We start from the raw sequence: 23,190 nt of genomic DNA, 5'->3' as shown, positions 1-23,190 counted from the left end.
GAGGGCAGGCAGTAGTGGCACAAATCAAGAACGTTGGCAAGTCTGATAATTTAATTGTAAAATCATGTTACATAGACTTATTTCTTTATCTTGCTTAAATTCACAGGGTGCACAACAAGGCACGGGAGAGAAAATTACTGTGATGTCCACAAATCCAAAGCAGAGAAGGTAAGATAGTAATGATGTTAAATAAAAGCTATGTACACCTAATATCTTATGTGTTGTCTATGAATTTGTCTTAAATAGGAGCACACTATACAAAGACAACAGTGGAGAGTTGCTGGATCTGTCTGTCCTCAAAGTGCCAGAGATCTACAAGGACTTCAGCCGTTTCTGCACCATCACCTGCATAATCCAAGAGATAAAAGAGAGAACTGTTGTGTTCTCTGCTTACATGAATAGGTGCCTGTAATGTCTGCCCACATATACAATCAATTCAATAAATGTTAAGTATCACTGATATTTCTTAAATCATTGTAGTTTTTCAGAGCAATAAGAGATTATTAAAGCCATGTTCATATTTGCAACAAATTAAAACCCTTATCAAGGCAAATAGGTTTTTCATTTAATTTCATTCGTTCTGTAATATTTATAAAAAAATTAAAAAACGGTACAATTAAATTTACCAGAGTGGACACTTGCAGGTTGTTTAATTTACCTTGTCAAAACAATGAGTAAATCATAACAAACTGCACAATATTTGACACAAAACCTAAAAAGCATATGGTTCATACTCCTGTGAAGCAGTACACTTTGCCTGTAGGATATACTGTAGCAGGAACATTGATATTGGCAAACAGATGACCCAGGAACAGGTGAGTTTGTGAGCAGGGTTATGATATGAACTAAAATAAAGATAAGATAAGCCTAGTGTTCACAAGAGTGATAATTCAGGTATTGCAACACAAGTTAAGAATAATTATTATATAGGTATATGCAACTAGTAGAAGATAAATGAACTATACAAGAGCAATTAAGGTAAAGTTATGAGGTAGTAGCAAGCTAAAGTGACGTATAATCAATAGCAGTAAGTCAAGTCTACAGTGTACACCAGAATAATATATACTGTGATTAAGTAATGATTCTTAGTGTTGTCTGTAGACTACTAATATAACAAAACAGAAAAATAATATAGTGTATGATGCAGTATGGAGAACAACAGAGTTCCATATGACCCCAAGAGACTTTAAGTGCAGCTGTTGATGATGTTGCAGATGGTTGTAGTCGGTAGCCAGCCATACAGTAGGTAGATCTGGAGCAGCAGGGTGACTTCTAGCTTTCATGGGTTGGTGATAAGACACTGTGCTGCTATGATGCAGCATTGGTCGAGCCCTTCAGCCTCAACTGGAAGAAAAGAAAACAAAATGCTTGTTTTTTTCTGTTCAGTTTGCTTTGTATTCATAAAAAAAAAAAAAACTGCTATTTAAGGAGCAAATCATTTCTAGATCTGTTTTTATTATAGTGATAAAATTGTACTTAATATTATAACGTTTTATACAGACTGATATGAATCCATCATTTTCAAACTAATGTTATATGAAGGAATGAAGACTAAATTCTGATGAACAACACATCAGATGATTGATTGATGCAAAAACGGACACAAACAATCCAGTTTCTGGTGTTCTTTCAGTTATATTACAGTTTAGGTTTTACTATTGGCTCTAACATGAAATTAGCCAAATCCCCAGGAACACGGTTAACCAAATGAGGAAAAAATACAAAGTGGGGTCATTAAATACACACATACTGTCCGTCATATGTTGTTCAATCTAGCTAAACTATAAAGAAAATCTATTTGTTTACGGACATCAAGCTAGGCTATATGCTAGCATGTCTGAAATTAGCCAAATCCCCAGGAACATGGTTAATCAAACGAGGAAAAAATACAAAGTGGGGTCATTAAATACCAGTTGTAAATACACACATACTGTCCGTCATATGTCGTTCAATCTAGCTAGCTAAACTACCGATATAAAGAAAAGCTATTTGTTTATGAACATCAAGCTAGGCTAGCTATGGCTAGCGCCATATGCTATGTGCTTAATTTATGTTACTCACCCTCATAGTTGTGTACGTAACTTGATATGTCCCACTTCAAAGCTTTCTCCCGTTTCCTGATGGGTGCAGGTGAAAGAGCGTTGACCATTCTGTGCACATTATTGACATTGACTAACAATAATGCGATGGACGGCGGGGGTAAATAAACTTGGGTTACAGAGGAGCCGTCCGCATCGGATGTTCTAACATAAAATGAACGCACCCTCAACGGGGCAGGGATCATTTCATTGGTCAACACTACAGCTGGCATTCTATTGGTTGCTGAATTTTGATAGGGTTGTCACACAAACAATCCGAGAGCGCAGGAAAGATCCGAGAGGAGAAGATTTGCAAGCGCGCAGAATCAGCCTGCGTGCAAGGAGAAATATCTGAGTCCAAGCACAAGCACAGCAAATCCAAGCGCGAGCAGTGACTATTTGAGTGTGAGAGCAAGGTTTTGAGGGAAATTATTACAACATCTGAACGTAAAATTAGTGAGAAATGCTCTCAAATTGAAATAATGCGCTCTTGAATAAAGATAGGAATATAACTCCATACCTAACCGGCTACTATTTTGCCGTACTTCCTCGTAACACATCCTGCTGCTGCAGGAATAGCAACGTGGATTTCGGTGCCTCATTCCGGTGCCACTGATATGTCTGCACTTCTCTCTGATGCTCTGAAACAGACGTTACAGGCAACAGAAACATTGCTGTACGGGCGCTAGTTAACACTATACTCGACAGCAGCTAACGTTAGCCTACCGCTAGCTAGCAGCTGGATTAAACACGGTTACAATGCTGACAGCTAACGCTAAACGGTGTAAAGTTTGTCTGTATTTCACTGTAGAGGATTCAACACCGGGATGTAACAATCTGCAGCTGCTGTTGTCGGAAAAACACAGACGGTGCGTTCAATGAAACTGGTAATTTACATTCTCGTGGTGCATTCAAAGTTGTTGTTAAATGCCCTTTTCCCATCTGGTGGATGTTTTTGTCATTCAACAGCTATTTACTAGTGAAATAAGTTATTGTTATAGTGATTACATTATTATTAAACATTTAATTTTGACGATATGGCCTTAGCAATAAACAAGCCATTCTTTAATGTCGCCAACTGTTTAGTACCCTACTTTTTTTTTTTTTTTTTACTTTCTTAAAAAGTATCGGTTCAGGCACTGTTAATGCACCGGTACCATTTTAAAAGTACCGCATTAGCACCGGTATCCAAACCAAACAATACCCAACCCTAATATTGACTCTAGATTCAAATGTGTGACTAGATTAAATATATAATAAACAAATACAAATCTTAAAATCAAGTTCATAAAGTCACTTTCTTTGCATTTGATTCCCAATCAAGATACACTGATAAGAATTGCTTTCCATTGTTAATATGTACTTAAAAACAGTTCTGAAATGCAAAATAATAGAATTTTAATCATGTGATAAAACATGCGATTAATTGCGATTAACTATAGAAATTTAACGATTAATCGCGATTAAGAAAATGTAATCGTTTGACAGCCCTAATTAATAATGTACTTTGTTTACCTTCCACTTTATACCTTCCTTCCACCATGTGGAAGAGACTAAAGGCACCAGACTTCCCTAACTAAACATTACTTTCCTAACTAAGACAAAATAAAATAGATGGAATGTATTGAATTCTTATTTATTTGTACACTCAACTCTTCCATCATGCGACACACATGTGCGACAGAGGGAAAAAAACTAACAAAACTGTTTTTCCAATCCCCGATCCAGCTATTTTGTCAATATCGGGACTGATCGATATCGGTGCACCCCTAGTATTGGTACTGGCATTGAAATTTGAACCCAACACAATTTATTTTTTTTGTAACATAGATAAACATACAGGATTTTTTTAAGCAGAACTTGTATGCTCTAATGGGACATAGATACAGTACAAAGGCATGACACATGCTATTTGGAACTAGGAAACCTCAGAATAGTTTCTGTATCTTGCAATATCATTTTTGACACACAAGTAAATCTTAGTGATATTTCCAAAGAGCCCATTCATTTTGACTGCTGCAATGTGCCAGCCCTCAGACTTGCACATTAAAATAAAAGGTCCCTAAACAGGACAGGAAATGTAACAGAATGGATTAAAGTGCCCACAAAGTCACCAGTAACTCACCAGTGGACAAGCAACTCTGTTGCACTGCTTTCACATGTATTTTAGGCTAAACTTGTATTCTTCTTCCCACTGGTAATTTAAAAGCCAGTGGAATGTGGAAAATTATTGTAGGAGTGAAGGGGAGGGATAAGATATGCATTGCTTGGTCACTTTGGTGTCTGAAATCCGTAGCTGAGATGGCATTCGACTGATTTGTGTTTTGACCACATGTGCCAGACCCGTCTGCTATTCTCAACCTGTAATTCCTCCCTGAATTCAGGCATGCAACTAATTTACTGTAGGGGCAGGATTTTTTTCTTTTCCAGAGAGCAGAAACTTTACCCCTTCTCTGCACAGGGTTATGTACCAAGCGCTGTAAGTGGTGCCACCTGTCAGGCTGACAGCTTATTCACCATATGGGGAAGGCCTTTATCAACTGCAGTTGTAGAGAGCAGGAAAATGTGTGCCACCTGCCAAGGATTTCCAACCTTTAACTCTCTTTAACAGGTTGCATATTTTAGAGAGATCCCATTGGTTTACTGTTCGCTTTGTCTTTTTGTCTGGTAATTGAGCAATGACTTTTGGACATTGTAAGTTAGTTGTTGTGGTAGTACGATTGAGTTGCTGTTAAGCTACTGTACTCGAAGTGTTGATTTTATGAAACCGGTCCAAGTCATGTTTCATGTTGTTTTGGCACTACTACAGTAAGAGCATGTTGTGACTATGTTACTCTTTCCCAGTGAGCCCTAGAGTTTAATAGGCACGTCCAACATGTCTTCCAAAGACAACCATAACTTTTGGATCAGAAACCATGCTGCTACAATCTTTCCATGCAGCCATGTCTACTCTATATATGTTGGCCTGTTGTTGCAACACATCGTTTGTGAGGACAATGAAAATACTCCAAACAAAGCACAATTCCTCCAGCCGATGTGAACTGATGCAGTCGGAGAAAAACAGTGAAGCTGCACCGTGGGCCAAACTAAGGAGGTTTTAATAGATTTTCTAAAACACCAATTGCGAAAAGCAGGATAGCATTTTCTGATTCTGAGTGCCCTGTAATTTGAAGTGTGTGGGTTCAAGCCACTTATTTTGTGGTGAAGGCTTTACTGGCGAGTTCTCCAAAAAGACAGAGGCCAACGCAGCCGAGGGTTGAGCTAGCTGCCTTGCCTTCCTTACTGATTGACCGAGCCGCTTCCCCTTTGGTATCTGGCCACAGTTGTTCTGCCCTCATGGCTAACCTCACTGGGCGTAGCTGTCCACCATTGGGTGTTTAGAAAGCCCAATAGGAGGACACCTGCTTCTGGATTTATTTATTCCGTCTCTTGCACAAACACCCATGCAGTCTGTTTATGGATGCAGATGGAGAGCACTTGGTAAACAAATGCACAAATCTGCCTTTTTGCTAAACTCACATCTAAAGAACAACCAAACATCCCCATATTCTAGCATCCTTGTTTGCCATGCATTACCCAAAATTTAGCAATTTAGCCAAATATACTGTATTACCTAATCTAGGCTTTAGGTCACGTATCCTCCAAGCACTATTTGGCATTCTGTCATATTCATACTTTAACTTCCCAGAATTTCACAAATTCTTGTGGTCCTCAAGGATATAAAATAACAAATGAACAAAAAAAACTCTTACATTGTACATGCACTAACACACCCTTCATTTTGTGCAAAACCACACAGACTTATACAGTTACAACCCAGTTCTCAAGGGAGAAGGGAAAAACATAATGCCGATGGACATTTTGACACTACATTCATTTATTGTAGTTGATCATTAACAGAGTTAAATAGAATGAGTTTAACTATTTGATAAGGAATGACCAGAGTTGAGCTTACAAAAGAAAAATCATTAAAGCTTTAGTGCGTAACTTTTTGATATTAATGAACGTCCGTTACATTCAAGCCATTGCCAAATGAGTTGCTACAAAGTTAATTAAGACTATCAGCACCACAAAACTCTCTGTATTTCTCATATGTTCAGAAACTGGTGTCATCTGGTGACTTTCACGAGCAGAAACTCAAGTGAAGATGATTACCTCTTCTGAAGAGTCCATCATGTTTTTTTAATCCTCCGTGTCCTCCTTGGCTACTAGCAACTGCCTAGAGGAGGCGGGAGGGGCACGTGCGCATTTACGGAAGGCTTGTGTCATGTGCATGCAACAACAGTGGTGTTGTCATTACTTAGAATTCCTCAGGAGAGTGACAGAAACTACACACTATAGCTTTAAACAAAAAGAGTGCAATAATACATTGCATAGGGAAAAAAAGGGTTTCTTTGCACTGTTTTGTGTGGCCTCACCAGCCTTTGTGCAAGGCTTTAAGAGAATACAGATATAAAATTAAACCACCATGTAGGGCAAGAAGTCCTTTTGAACAGTTGACTTGTGCATTTTTGTATCTGGTGCCAAGACATCTGTCTAGTGACACACCCTGTAATTATAAACGAAAGGAAAAGAAATGTCTTTTGATTATTTCCATCCTTATTGCATGCACACAATAAGGCATGTTGTGGCACTTACAACCAAAAGCTTTAGAAATTGTCTTTTCTTCGACACAATGGTGAGGTATCTGAGTAACATGATGGCACAGTGGGATCATAGACGGTGACAGAAATGACAAGGTTTAAAATACTGTGTTTGCATTGTAAACACTCAAATATTTAAAGTCATTGTGACCACTGAATCTGTGGGGTAAAGCTGAAATGTGTTCATGTCTCTCCAGGATGAAAACAATTAGAGCCCTAGTCTTTATTTATTTTCGTAGATATAGACTTATTTTAAAATTAAACTTGGATGTAGACTTTTTAGTGGATGGAAAAGCAGCAGCGTTTGCCAGGAGAGAGTGTGGAGGTCTGGGAAGGGTGGCTGCAGTCTATCAGCGGCCCATGTGGAGGGTTGTGATGAGAGGGTATGTTAAAGGTTGCTTAAACAGATTATGGTGACTCACAGCACTGTGCAAACAACTCACAACCCTGCTCTTGTATCAAAAAGGCACACTCCAACACATTTTACAAAGAGACAGTGTGTAAAATAGGTATATGTATTGTGGCCCTTTTCAACAGTGCATTAATCAGCAATGTAAAATAAGCTTTTTGGAAGTGCTGGATGTATTAGTGCTGTTGCTCTTGGAAATAGACTGATAAATATACTGGGCCATACAGAATCAAAGATATGTTTTAGATAATGTAGAAAGGGTGTCTTCATTACATAGGTTGTCCACCAGAGATAACTGACAAGTTGAATTTACAGTTTGTATGTAAAACAATATTGGTATATATTATTATTGAACATTTTTAACACTTGCATATCAATATTGACCTCCAAACTCCAGTATCAGTCGGGTTATAGTTACTATGCTGTTTTGTCTGCAAAAATCTGCTATGACAGTATATGTGATTATGCATCACAATATCAATAATGCATATTGTGATATATAGTAAATATTGTGAAATTGTTTATTAACTGTTTATAGATAAAATAACCAGGTGGAAATGTCTGTTTTTGGCTGATCTTAAGAAAGTAAATACCTGATAAATCAAGGAACTTTATAAACTGATGTAGACATCCTGTAAATCCAGCAGGGCCACAAAGCAGTCCTGACTTGCAGAACATTTGGATACTTTTAAAAGTTTGCCAAATGTACTGTTTGACCATGAGATTAGTCTATATACAGTCCCACAATATTCAAAAGAATAGTTCAGTATTTTGGGAAACACTCTTATTCATTCTCTTTGCGAAAGTGAGAAGAAAAGATCGATACCACTCTTGTTTCTGTGGCAGATACCGCTCTGGAGAGAAAGCAGGAGGGAGGATGTGGTGAACCTACCAACACCTCTTAAGGTGCAATCATTTCATAGATGTTTTAAAGCAATGATAAATAAAACCTTTCAGTTGTGAGGGAAGTTACAGTTAGATGGAAAGGAATGTTAAATTTGTCATAGCCATATTGACGGACGTATTTTGTCTAAATTGAACAGCCAACTTTTTAAATACTGCTCTGTGTTTTCTCATTGGTAGATACCCTGGTCTATGTGTGTTTTGAATGTAGTTGACAAGGCTGCAGCTATCGATTATTTTAGTAATCAAGTATTCTACCGATTATTTCATCGATTAATCGAGTAATCGTATAAGAAATACAGAGCAACATTTTTATTGCCTAAATTGCATACAGTAACAGGGATAGATTCTAATATTTTTAAGCACTGGCTGCATGGGCCACCAAGCCCACTTATTCTGTTGGCAAAAGTACATTTTTTTAGCCTAAATAAACAGTTAGGCTACAAACCGACAGTTTGTTTTTACAATAGACACACTGTACAGAGTTTTTGTTTTTTTGCAGCTTAAAATGATCCCAAACTTTCTGTCGTTTTCTCTTGCCTTGTCTCTCCTCTTAGCCCCTCTCTAATTCCGCTCTCTTCCTTCATTTTGTTATCTGCACCGTCAGTCTTGTGTCCAGCATCAGCCCGTTGTGCACTAGTAGTAATCATCCATGCGGAAACACAGTTAGCTGTACAACGTTAGTTACATTGATTAAACGAGCACCGTTAGCCTTTACAACAGAGCCGCTTCAATGCACGTTAGATAATGTTTCATTACAGAGTTCTCTCCATGGTTCTCTCTTGATTCGGGTTTGTCGCTGTGTGTTTGCTGTGGAAAATGTAAACAGAGCGGCGTGCCAGAAATGCAGTGCACCATGACGAAGATCCCCTTCATAGCCAGGCTAATGTTGGAAGTCCCTTTAGCGGACAGAACATGTAACAACAACCACATGCTTATAGTGGCATTGACGATGCATAAGCATGAGTAGTATAGTACATATTAATAACAGGCTGCATTTGAACATTAACTATACAAATATTAAAAAGAAAAAAAGAAAAATCTGAATGGTATTATAGAGGAAGATTGACAGCTCTAGTGGAAAGTAGTAATGAAACAATAAAATAGTTATATAGTTTTTTTTCAATGAAGTATTGTAAATGCATCATGTTTATCCCAGGAAGTGTAGCCACTGATGTTTTTACAGTAGCTAATGGGGATCTGAACAAACAAACAAACACACACACACACACACACACACACACACACACACACACACACACACACACACACACACACACACACACACACTCCACAAGGTATATCCAGAAAGAGGACAAGAGTAAAGCCTTCCAGAAAAAGGACTCCCACCTAAAAACATTCCTGCAGTACAGGCCATGTTTTCCTTACCCCAACAAATTTACACAGTTGTTAGTGATGGCCCGGGATTCCTCCTAAAGCACAGACCACCAATAATAAACAGTATGGCAGCTGACACCGCAAGACACCTGCACAGCTCCCTGACACTGCAGGATTGTTCCCAGGGACTGGGGGGGTTGGTGTGGGCAGAGGTGGGCTTGAGAATGGTGGGGGAGGAGGGGGCCATGGCGGCCAGCAGACAGGTTGGTGGTGTCGATGTTTAGACAAAAGACCCCAGAGTTCTCGCATGTTAAGTATTGTCTAACCTCGACCAGCTGTACAGCTTAAAGTATTCTAAAATTTGAATTAGTAACTTTTGCATTAAAGAATACAAGTACAAATCTTACCAGACCATTTGATTCCAGCTTTTGATACTTGACATTTACTTGGTGCTAAGGACACTTTTCAGTTGTTACCAAAAACAGTATTGAGGTTCAATACCCAGCTCTGATGGAAGTTAGCTCTAGTTAGCTCTCTTTAGCCATTTCGCATTCTTTCTTTGTCATACAAACAGACACCTACAGTCACACACACATTCAGACATACCCTCCTCATGCCACAGGATGTCAGGTGGTCCAGCCATTGTGTCCACACCTGTAGGACATTGTCAAAGCACAAAGGAGGGGCACAGTACGTGTCAGCCTGCTGTCAGCTTCTGTTTGACTTGAATTTGTAAATCCCTTTCTTTCAGCCGTGGGGCTTTGAAAGATTAGTTAAAGGTTAGTGGCGTAATTCACATCTGTGTGGGTTTTACTTATTGTCAAGAGGCTGGGTATCCCTCCACAGTTTTCACAGGCCACAATAATTACGATTGTCACCACTGTGCAAGTTTCACTGTTTGGTTGTCACACAAACATGTTCACAGTGGATTTTTTGAGGGGTGGGGTACCCACACGGATTTGAGATGCTTTGTTGTGTTTATTTACCGCATGGATCATTGATATAAAGGGAAACCCCTGGTCTACGGTTCTTTACCGGTTTATGTAACCTTCATCTTAAGGTCACTGGTGTTTTCCTTTCAGCCAGCTGACATTTCAACTGTGTGCACTTAAAAAAAAAGAGTTTCAAAGAGGAGCAAACTGAATATTGAGTATCACAAAGAGCCAGATTCTCTACCTGTGACCTGTGCAGCGCTCAGCTTCTCAGGCACCAACCAGACTGATGTTTGCCATAAAGTGGGGCCTCTCACTCACTGCCCTGTGAGGTCACAGCACCTGTTCTTGGTAATTGCTGGCAGGTGACGTAAGGCCTCCACTTGTTTTCCATGGTGTAAGGTGGAGGTCCCCAGGCTCCCTCCAACATCGGTTGTTTGCAGCAAAGAAGCGAGTCTGACTCTCTCCCCCAGTTCCCTGAGAGTTAAAAGGAATTTTGGTTTACCTGTCAAAAGCAAGTTAGTAAAACAAAACCTAATCTTGTGTTTTTATTTAGGTTTAAGGTACAAGGTTTTATCACCCTGATTTTAAGCTCCTATGTGTTTTCTGGCAAACACAGCTCAAAATATTCTTCCGGAAACAGAAGAAACATTGAGCAAAAATGTGTTTACAGCATGGTTGATGCAAAATTCCAGTTTAATGCAACTTGAGTCTGACATTTGTGTTCGGTGATCATTTGGTTATCATTTAAGATAACATTTTACTAGGGTTGGGCAATAGGATGATAACATGACACTATACATTTTTACTGCTTTGTGGAAACATTAGATTTTGCATCAGTGTGATGAAAGTGATTATTCCGGCATTTAATTTGCTGGATTAGCCAAAAACAAACATACTTGTCTGTTACATAAAAAAAAACCTTTGCAATTGAATTTCAAGACCATTTACTGATCAAAATTAGGAAATACCCCATCGGACTTTAAAGATTATCCTTAACATGTACATGTTAATGTATGTTATGTACTATACATACACTGCAGGTGATCTTTGCAGTTTGTCTTTCACAACGATTTCTTATAATCATAATTAAATTAATAATTTTCAATTCATAAATGTGAGCAGATTTTAGATTTTTTCTTACTTGTGGTTCACAGCAGCTACATATAAAAGAATACAAGAACAATACAAGAATAATCATATTATTCAGCAAATGCGGGCAGCAGAGAACCTATAAGTTTAGATGCTGCACTTTGTGTAGAGAAGCATGAAAACTGCTAGCAGGAGCCTGCTCTATATAAAGCCATTGAAGCCATCATTGTTTTATTTTTATTTAATTGGCTTACATTTGGAATAGAACCAGTTATAAAATCTGAAAACAGCCCAGGACCACAGACTGTATCAAAGTAAGATGTTGTTGTTGTTGTTGTTGTTGTTGTTGTTGTTGTTGTTGTTGTTGTTGTACAGACTCATTTAGCAAACTGACCTTATTAATTTACGTGTTCTCTATAGATTAATTTAGCTATATTTATTTTTAGCGCCACTACCCAAATGTTACTTGCCTCCTTTGCCTTTGCTGGGTCCACCTGATGATGTCTTTTCAAGGCTGGCTACAGGAGGACAGAAGCCAGTAGATAGGGTATCTGGCCCAGGCTTCCAGCCAGCTGTGAACCTGATAGCATCTGTTTTAAACGTTTGAGAGACAGAGAGAAAGGAACCCTCTTTTCTTCTGAGCTCTGGAGCGCTAGTTATCTCACGCCTTTTTAGTAAAGGGATCCACAGATGGCCCGTGCCTTGACAGTTAGGCCTATACATATGTGATATCGCTAGCTGAGGTATTCGGCTTGGATCCTCTTACTGTGTTACTGTAGGCCTACAAGTGGGACTCATTCATGCTCAGAGTAAACAAGACAAGTCAGAGACAAAAAAAAGAGTCCTCCTTTTCTCAAGAAAGAAAGAAAAGCTTCTTTTTATCTTTGTGAAGGCAGACAAAACAACCTCTTGACACCTGAGTGTGTCCTCTGTTTGGAGTTCTTCCCATCTATTGTCATCATGTGTTATCTAAACCATCAAATCAACATGAAAAGATCATTTCATGTTCTGATGTCACCTGAGGGAGGATTTGGACTACTTGCCTTCCATTTGCTTTGTCTGAATCCGGTGACAAAAACCATTTGTCATCTTTTTTTTTCTCCCAGGTTATGTCTGGGATGGACTCACTTCAAAGACCTGGTCTCTGATAAGCAGGCGGGAAACTGTCTTTAGATGTATGTGTTTTGTTTGCGTTGGAGAATCAAAGCCTTTTTTTCTTCTTACTCATAGAATTCTGATCAAAAGCAGTGCTTGGAATATAGAGAGCTAACCTATGTTGCCCTGACATCCAGTAGTTATTTTTTTTAGGTCTTAACCCCTAAGCCACAGGTGCTCCCCAGTAGCTCTTTTCAAACACTCTTTTCTTTTATTCTGAGCATTTTTGCCAATAAAATTTAAAAACATTTGTAGCATTTAACAAGATATTACCGTGGGTCTTGGGTCCATGTGTCAGTAGTCTAATACCCAAGCTGACTCGCTCTCAGGTCTAATAATATGGTACATCATAATCATTGGAGTGTAAACTGTCAAGTGTAATTTGTGGAGCATCATGCTGCTGCCAGTGATGGTGTTCAAATTCAAATAAGGTTTATTGGAATAACAGATCAGAAACCTGTATTTCCAAGGAATTACAGAAAAGTATTAATATTGACAGATGATTAGCAATAAAAATACAATAATATGTAAATATCAACAATAGTATCAAATACAATGTCATAAATACCTTAAATAACATGAGCGACTGTAATACATCTGTTTGGGTCTGTTGAGGTTGGCCACATTTTGGATTGGGTCTAATTATCAGGTTTCCTTCAGACCAGGCAGACTGTCTGCTGATCGTTTTTGGAACATATTTTCTTTTTAAATAAAAACATTTATTTATGCATCTATGGTTTTGGATTTGGGTCCATTCCAGGGCTGGTCTGAAAACCTTAACATCAAAGCACTGGTTTTTCATTGTGTGGTTTTGTTTTTCAAGTGGAAAATGAGTTTGCTATTGTTACAGCCTGAACCATGGGGATTGATTAGTCTAAAAACATTTCAGACTGACTCTAGTCAAAACAAGTCAATTTTATTGACATGGGCCACACCTTTAATAGCCTTTTTTAAAGACATTTTTTACTTTTCACACAACTTACAATATTAAATTTTGACTCAGGACTCCACATTTCTTGTCATTTCAAGCTACATTCTCGCCCGGACTGTAGGTGTACTGGAACGGAACGAGAGACTCTAGTTACTGTAAGTCGAAGGATTCAGCTCGAGTCCCACGCACTTATCTGAGCAGTATATTCTGTAGACAGCCCACCTCGGTGAGCTTGGGCCATCGCAGGACGACATTAGTTGGAGTCATTTCTGATTTAAACCGTATAACATGAGTCTTTGTATTTCAAAGTGGGAGGATTTGTAACAGATCCCCCGTATCAGTCCACTTTTAACAAGTGACATTGGCCTTCCTGGCTTTTACTCAGGAGGGGCTTGATGGCCATGATTATTTACACAGAGGGTTTTCTTCTTTTTCTCTTTTTACAGTCGGTCATTTTCATAAGGGATCATAATACTCTTGGACAGGAAGTATCTGGCTATATAGACTACGCCCACAGACTCAAGACCCAAGATTTTGAACCATATTTCAGCGGAAAGAAGAGGCTCATGCCAGGGCGCTCGGATTTATGGTAAGTCGCCTTCCATTGCAACATGTCCACGTTGGTTTGGGAGGCCTTGACTCGAGTGGGATTTGACAAGATTTGAAGAGTAAGGAAATCTTATTATCCAGGATTAAAGACTCTGGTTGACGTGAGAGACCAAGGCATGGAAGGAGCTATGCAAAGGGCCAGTATAGTTAATATGTACAGCATCAGCCCTCGTGGCCTCAGCATGAATGGGGAATGAATATACACTTCCAAAGTAAAGCTGAGTAGAGCTGCCAAAGTGCTGAACCTGTCTGGACAAGACAGACATGAATTAGAGTCAGTAAATTTGACAGATTGCCTGTGTGTAATAGATTTTATGGCCATTGGGATTAGATACATTGAGAGATAAATAGATCAGCTAATTGATTGATTTGGTTGAGAGGGTCTGAAAATGTAATTCATCAACTTTTGATGTAGGGGTCCTATTCGAACACACTATCATGTGCCATGCTTGCAATTTCACATTAGTGATTACTGAACTGAAGTTGTGTCCAAGCTCTTTTTGCTGATTTGGGCTAATGTTCTATGTCATTTTAAATTCAATATCTTTGGGTTTTTTGGTTCTTGGTATAACAAAACGAGCACTTTTAAAATGTGACCTAGGTCTCGAGGAAATTGTGCTGGGAATGATCGAGAAAGTCGTACGTAGATTAATCGATAATCAAAATATGATTAGCTGCAGCTGCACTAGTCGGGTGTTTCCATGTTAGAATGACAGTTGTTGGGTGGTTTGCCTGAAACGCCAGTGTTAATTAATTCTGATGAAGCAATTTATACCTAATTAGAAGTCCATTGATAATGTAAAATATTATTGATTAGAGCAGCTTAAAGCCACCAGAATAAGAGAATGTACAGTGTCTAAAAAGACACTTGTACTGTTGGAATAAAAATCCCATTAAGATTCTACACATGGCTGCTTTAAGTTTAAAACCCAAGTTTTCAGGTGCTTTTAACCTGGCATATAATATACTGTATGTTGAGCAACTACATGCATCAGTGCCAATCGCACAATTCCAGGCCAAGCCACAGGCAAACTGCTGACCTTACAGGTGTAAGCTAAAATCTAGTCTGTGTCCCTCAGTGGGGCAGGTAACATCTTTGTAATTCGTTGTCTATCAGGAGAGCTGTGTACATATAGAGCTGTCAGCATATTACCGGAGCCAAAACCATTCCCACATTCCACATGCTCGTGCATAGTAACATATTACCAACATTTCAGATAGGTGCGAAAAATCCCATGAGGACAAACACGACTAGACAAGGGGGTAATGAGAGTATTACATGGTTATTTTCAGAGTTCAGCCAAATGGCAGGCACCCTGTATAACCTCATTGACACTAGGCAGAACATTGTCTCTAATGACCTAATGTGGACAGATTATAAAGGTAAAATAGTCCTTTGTCCGTGATCTGGACCTTATTTTCTTAGATTTGACCATCATTTTTGTTGTGTAGGACTTGAACTTTGGTTCACAGCTGAACCAGAAGGTACAGTAGCTCACTAGAAGCTCTGACAGCCATATTGAGTATTTCAGTAGCGAGTTTTCACAATCATTTTTAACTTTCAGGGCAAAATTAGAAAAGTAAGACTGAGGTAGTAAAACAAACAGACATTTTCTTGAGATTTTACCAAAAAACACTAGTTGGTCCGAATTTTAAATATCACAAAACCAAGCATACTGTGATTCAACAACAGTATTTTCATTGTTACAAGATGTGTGTTGCATAGCTGCCCTAAAAACATCCATATTGTATTTTTACTATTAATTAAGGATATAACAGTGTTCTTTACTTTCATAAGCACAATTTGCATGTCAATAATGAAATAATATCACAGAGAAAAGTGTTTTTCTACAGCAGTTGAAGGACAACAAGAATGACAGTCTGTGTTTTGTTTTTGGAAGTGGTTTTCCCTTTCTTTAAAACCAAAGTGTGACACATGCGAAGTTTTGTTGTTTTATTTATCCATTTCTCACCATGTGTTCTGACACACAATCCCGATCGTGGCCTTGAACTCGGCCTCCTTTCTGCCGAGTGGAAGTCCTAACAAGCTGTAGGTGTGAGTCACTGGGCGAGCATGCCTGGAGGTACACCCTACTCCCTAATGATGGTTTTATGAGGCGCCCCCCCTACACGGGTCTCCCTGCCCTCCCTCCATCTGACATCTGACTTCACACTCCCTCTCTGTGTCTCTTTTTCACCAACTAAACATCAAATTTACACATCTCTTTGTCTTTATTTTCAACTTATCTTACCTCGCGTTCCATGCTTTGCTACATCTCCCCTTCTCTCCCCTCCTATGTCACCCCCCACCCCTTTTTTCATCTCTGTCGGGAACAATAACACCCAGTGTGGTTGCCGCTAAGAGGGAGCAGATGCTGGAGCTGCTGCCCACTCAGTGCACTAAACCTCCCACCGCAGGACTCTGAATCCTGTCCCTCCTCCTCCTCCACAGCCACAAAGCACACAGAGCAGCGACACCAGCGCCAGCTCTGGCCTCCACCTCCCACCTCCAGCAAGGAAGGGTGGATAGGTTCACGTACACAGTCTGCAATGTCTCGAGGAGAGAAATAAAATAGCAGTAGCAGAGTACCTCCCTGGAGCAAAGTATGTGAATTTAAAGGACAGGAAGAAGAAAAATGAATTGGTTGGAGGAAAATATCAATTATGTAAAATGTAAAGCACATCTCTGCTCCAGCAGTATGGTGTGGATGACGAGTATTTACTTTCCAACTTTCTGTAATTGGTGTGATAGCCCTTTGCAAAATAATGAGACAACACATGAACTGGATGCTAAAAACTAAACGCATCAAGCTTTTTTCTATTGACATTATTTAATACTTTTTTCACATTTTGTAACAGCAGAGGGTTATGTGCAGGTGATGTTTCAACTTTTTAAACATCTTCCCTTCATTATTTCCTACTACAACCTTCAGCTCCAACAATTATGGAAGCAGGACCACATTAAAACGCGGATTTAGTAAGCATTTTGATATGGTCTTGGTGTTTAGTTGCAAAAATAGGAACTACAGCTGGCTTTTTTGAGGTTGTTAATTTTGACTGTTGTCATTAATGGACCACTGTTTGGTCATCTGCTGTATAAGAAAACTAAAACGTAATGGCTCATAGAGATGTTAGGTTGAGTCTGACACAGTTGGACTCACTTTTACATTTTTAAATATTTTCAGTTTTCATTCACCTCCAGGATCTTTGCATTTTAATCTACTCTGTAGGAGCAGCACTGAGCAAAAATCAGTTGAACACAGGGCTTGATTTATTTTAGCAGGCACACTGGGTGAGTGGGACATATAAATGTCATTTGTAAAGGCATTTGTAAGCCTCTGACCTCCTGGGAAACCTGGTTAAAGTAAATCAAGCACAGCATTTCCCTTGTTGCATCTGTAGAAAGTTTACATCTAAGAAGCAGTTAATAACACAAAACCACATAACAATAGAAGCAATATTGGTAATAATAATAAAACTGCAGTTTCCTTGACAAACTTTTGTAAATACTGATATTAAGTGATAATACTTTATACGAATTTGAAAAAAACATTACAAACATATGAATGACTATACAAATAAGTAACCTCTGAGTGTGCCTCTGAGAGACAATAACTTTCAGATACACATGTGAAACTGGTCAGTTTTTGTTCCTGTAACTTCAGGGCAAGAGTGAAGCCTTGAAATACTTTAAACCAAAATCTGACACTGATACTGCACATGTAGGGTAAAAAAGCCAAAACAATATCACTTGTTTAAAGGCTATATCTTCATTTCATTTTTGTCTCCATCACTTTTTACTCTTCCAACGTAGGCGTGCGCACGCACGCACGCACGCACGCACGCACACACACACACACACACACACACACACACACACACACACACACACACAGAGTCCTGACCCTCATCTAATTATCCCACAGATCTGCAGCTCTGTGCACCCAGCTTCCTGCCACTCCAGATGTGCCTACAGCATCTCTGATGTCTATTTAATGTTCCCCAGCAAAGTGACCATCTGTTTATGCACTCTGGCTGTTCCCCTCCTTCCTCTCTTTATCTCTCTCCCTCTTCAGTCCCTGTGTTTAGTAGACTTTTAAGGGCAACATCTGACATATATATGGTAGTTGTATTTGATTATTTTCCTCTTTAAATTGTTACAGTGTGTTTTGCGTGAAAGTATGACTGTCATTGAGTTCACCACATTTCTTTTTTTTTTTTTAATCTACCCTCTTACAGTAACTACATCATTCAAATACATAGGTGTTCTGATGTCAGCAATACCTTACATGTATTATTCATGGAATAGTTCTAATTCAAAGAACTTTTAAAAATGCTGGATCATATATCTTTCCTGCACACTCGCTCTACCCTGCGTGCATTTGGTGACAAACTGAAAGATTGAACTTGAAGGATCTGCTCGGTCTAAACACAGCGCATGCCTTCTCCGAAGCCAAAACTATATTGCCTCCATGCTCAGCCTCTGCAATGCACCTGTGTGTCTGGCTTCATTTTCCGCTGTGAAAATATTTGCACTGCTGTCCTATTTTATTAACTTTTAATACAAAAGTGAAACTGTTCCAGCTCAGAAGGTGATTTAGCGGCACGGCCTAAAGCATTGTGTCAGAGCTTTAATGGGGGTGGTGGGATATTGTATCGTAGTAGAGTCTGCCAGCTTGATAAATATTTGCTGGTAAGCCAGAACATTCTGTGTCGTGATCTTCACACATGGCACACATACTTCATTGGCTGGATCCTCGGGGTTAAATCCAGTTGGGCTGTTTGTTCTACGTGCTGATACTGTTTAGAGGTTTTGAGTTGACTAACCTTCTTTAGTCAAGGTGCTATTAGCCTCTTGGAGCTCCAGTCAAATGGAATATGGGATAACACCCAGTTGTGTCACAACATTATGTATTGGCTCTGGCCAGTGTGTGTTTGTGTGTGCATGTATAGATCTGATGGAGGCCCTGATGGCAAACTGAAACATTTTAAAATATGATATGAGCATATGGTGTAATTTGCTCAAAATAAGCAGCTCATGTGTATATTTTTGGATTGTTAACATAGAAATTAAAACCCTAACCTGAATTGGCCTTAATATATATGCATTATAACTATCAACTTTTGTTAGTAGGGTGAGGGTCTATATTATGTATAATTGTTGTAATTTTTGGTTTGTACCCATTTTCATAAAACAAATACCCTGTTTATTAACAGGGTATTTGTTATTATTATTTAATTTTTTTTTCAAATGCTCAATTAGTCTATAAAAAGTCTAAAGCATAGTGCGCAAATGTCCATCACAAGTTCCTAGAGGCCAAGGTGACAACTTCAGATGTCTTCTTTTGTCTGACCAGAGGTCTTCAGTTTACAATGATTTGAAATAAACAAGTAGCAAGTAGCATTTATGAAGCCAAAGAATGTTTGGTATTTTTGTTGGATTAAAGCAGTAAATGATTAATTGATTAGAAATTGACTAATTGTTTCAGCTTTTTGTGAGATTGACAGCTTAGAAAAATGCTTCCGGTAATGTGTTCATCTCAGTCGTGTTTGGGGCAACAACATAAAAATAGGAACAACATGAACTCAAAAGCACCCAATTTTCACACCCCATTAAGACAGATGCACTTAACTATTATATTAAATTAAATATTAACAAATTCCCAGATTGAACCAAAAATAAGGATTAAAAAAAGGTGTGTGTAGGTGGCTGGTTAGATACAGTGGGTTTGTTTATGGGGTTGTCAACTGGACATGGCTCATCTGTGATATGTCATTGAAATACACCCCATGGCACCCAGAAGGCTTAACCGTAAATTCAACTCGTTACACTTTGACTCTTAACACTGAAGAGGCCTTTTGTGATTTACACTGGAAACATTAACTTCAGAAACAGTTACTGGACTTGTATTCTTCAGCCACTACAGAGAAAAACAGCTGAACGAATACACATGCAAGGTATTTGCGCTTTTATGATATATATCATCCAGCACACAGAGTCCAGCTCCTCTGAGCCCTATAATGAGACTGTTGACATTGCCCTGGAAAATGACCGCCTGGAGATAACAATAGAGCTAAGCACGGTAACTATGGAAAGTGAAAAGGCACATTGCACGTGTCAAACAGCCATGGTAAATGCATAGGGAACCAGGAACCGGTGCTGAGAGCACCGTCATTGTTTCCACCAAATCCAGGTTCTCACACTTTTACTGGTCCATGTGTCTGGGTGTGGTGCCATCCAGCTGCTGGAGCTTTCTTTGTGACCAAATGTGCACCGACCATGCAGTTAGTTGCCCTGGTGACAGTTCATATGGGACAGTGAGGGAGGTGGGTCCAATAAACACATCCAAGTAACGTATGAACGAAATTCTCGGCATTGCTTCAAAACTTTTTTCACACTTTCGTCAGTCTTTTTCATGTTCAGTGTTAAAATATCTCACATCTGTCCCATTTCTCTTGCAAAAGTAAGCGGTTCACCATGGAATAAAAGTGGTCGACCAAAAATATGTTAATTGTTGTATGGCATTTCGGTAAAAATAGTCACTGAAACGCTGTCAGATCTAATTTACAAAAAGAAGCAGTATGCATCTGTCTGAATGCAATTCTCAGACAATATAATTTTCCTGAGTTTTAAGGGAAAAACCTCAATTTGTATTTTATAATTGGGGCATTGCAGCAGTCTATTCTGAACCTGCTTTACTCAGCGCTGTTGGCAACTTGAAAAAAAAAAAAAAGCCAGACATCTCGTCCTATCATACCTTATAATTTTATGCATCAGTGTATGTTACCCACAGTTTGCACTGTTCAGAAGCATCCATTGCATGTGTGTTACTGCAGAGGAATACTACTCAGAAAGCTGGCAGGAGATGGTTGACAGATATCTGAGATATGAGATTGTATAGTGTCACATGTTCTGATATGTATTGCATCCAATAGTAGTATCAAAATATAGTAGAGCCTACTAGAAGTGGGCAATATGAAACATAAAATCACAAACTGTTTATAAAATCATACACAGTTTATGTGTTTTTCTACCAAACAAGTCAAGTCTCAAGTCCAAGGAAAGTCTTAAGTCAAAGTAAATCAAGACAATTCTAAGTCAAGTCTCAAGTTGAGGTCAGTCGAGAATAGTCCACTGCAAGTTTCAAGTAATTCGAGGCAAGTCTTAGTCAAGTCTCAAGTCCTTTTGAAAAAAGTCCAAGTCAATTCCCAAGTTAGAGTCCATCAAGACAAGTCTTCAGTCATTTGAAACAAGTCCAGGTCAAGTCCCAAGTTAAAGTCCATTGAGACCAGTCCAAGTCTCAGTCAATCAGGCAATACTAAATCAAGTCTCAAATCAAAGTTAGTCGAAACAAGTTCAAGTCAAGTCTCAAGTCATTTGAGTGTTCTAATTTAGTGTCAAGTTCAAAATCAATTCTCAATTGTTTTAGAGAAGGTATCCAGTAATTTGAGACCTTAAAGGGATATTTCACCGCTGGAAAGATGAATATGTATTTAAATTGGGTCATTTATGTAGTAGTAATATGATTTTTTTTTTTTTTAAATTGGTGCCTTCTAGACCAGAAAATGTGTTTTTTGGCTCATGTGGATGAAAGACAACAACTCCCAGAATGCACTTGCTTCGCTTCCCTACGAGGCCACTCCCAAGCCACACCTACCTGTCACAGAGGGCAGTCAAGTCAAGTGGGTTTTATTGTCATTTCAACCATATACACTGTATATAGTGAAACGAAACAACGTTTCACCGTGGCTCAACTGGTGTTACTCATTTAAAATATATAAAAACAACATTTTATAAAAAACAACATACGAAACAGGCTACATTTAGTGCACACACATTATATATACATAAAGTGCAATTACTACTTAAAATAGTGCATTTAAGACAGACAAGGGACAGGACAGACAACGAAAGACAGGACATAAGTAGACTTGTAACAGAGCACTGATTGTTATAAGTTAGGTTCACCGTGAGGTGAAGGTAGAATATAAGAACTTTCTTGAGATTTGCGTTGTTGAAATCACCAGCAACAATAAATAGTCCATCTGGATGTGCGCTTTGGAGCTCACTGATAGCTCCGTAAAGTTCAGCTAACGCATTGGTAGCATTAGCGCTTGGTGGGATGTAAACACTGAGTATAAACACAGCCGTGAATTAGCGTAGAATGGTTGGCATTTAACAGTCACAAACTCCAACAGCGGTGAGCAGTAGTTGAAAACAAGTACCGCATTTCTGCACTAGTCCAGGTTAACACAGCCCACCTCCACGAGTCTTACCCAGCGACAGAGCAGCATCTCTATCTGCTCAGAAGGCTAGCAGGCCAGGTAGCTGGATAACGGAGTCCAGTACAGTGTTGTTCAGCCATGTTTCCACAACAACAAAAACCCAGCAGTCTCTGATCTCGCGTTGGGAGTTTCGTTGAAGTTGGATGTAGTCCAATTTGTTGTCTAATGAGCGGACATTTGTAAGCAGGATGGATGGGACAGGTGGCCAGCTAGCGTTAGCTTTCCACCTAGCTCGAACTCCTGCCCTCGTTCCGCGTTTCCGCTTTCTCGCACACCGCTTTCGATGTCCCTTTCCCCAGCTAGCGGCATCGAGCAACACCGCAGGCTGAGGTGCTGGTCCCGTAGCAGGCGAAGCTTGCGTAGTGTGTCGAGTATTCCGTCTGTAATAAAGTTTCCTGCATATTCTCCGATCTGTACCAATGTATCCCAGTGGTACACATGCGCGGTAGTTTGAATGCACATAATTGCAAGGTTGCTGTTGAAAAGAGAGAGCCTGTTAGCTTAGCTTCAAGATGGCTGACACTCGACTCGCATCGGGTAGTGACAGTCCCACCCCCTATGGGCGGGTTGAAAACATGCGGAACTAGCTGGCTGTAGTCCATAGCCTCTGGGCAAAAATGCCTCCGATGACGCAAAACGACGATTTTTGCGTCATCAGAGGTTTTTTTCGAGACCCACAATACAGCTCTCTCTCGTATCAGGGGGACATGAGGGAGGGAAGCACGGTCATTTGAAAATACTACCGGGTTTCCACTGATACAAAGCTTAATGCTAATCGGTGAAGTATCCCTTTAAGTCAGTCATTTTGAGACAA

At 39.3% G+C, this 23,190-nt stretch overlaps 1 protein-coding gene across 1 annotated transcript in view; it reads left to right on the top strand.

Annotated features, from left to right (window-relative positions):
* cfap299 (cilia and flagella associated protein 299) overlaps nucleotides 1-23,190 on the top strand; it is a 78,066-nt gene that overhangs the window by 49,138 nt on the left and 5,738 nt on the right. The window contains exon 4 of the mRNA XM_078249817.1: nucleotides 13,928-14,070. Coding sequence (XP_078105943.1) covers nucleotides 13,928-14,070 — 143 coding nt within the window. The remainder of the gene's footprint in view (nucleotides 1-13,927; nucleotides 14,071-23,190) is intronic.

The sequence above is a fragment of the Sander vitreus genome, chromosome 5 (assembly GCF_031162955.1).
Source record: "Sander vitreus isolate 19-12246 chromosome 5, sanVit1, whole genome shotgun sequence".
Taxonomy (NCBI): Eukaryota; Metazoa; Chordata; class Actinopteri; order Perciformes; family Percidae; genus Sander; species Sander vitreus.
The sequence above is the reverse complement of the archived record's forward strand: the minus strand, read 5'-3'. Positions and strand labels throughout refer to the sequence as shown.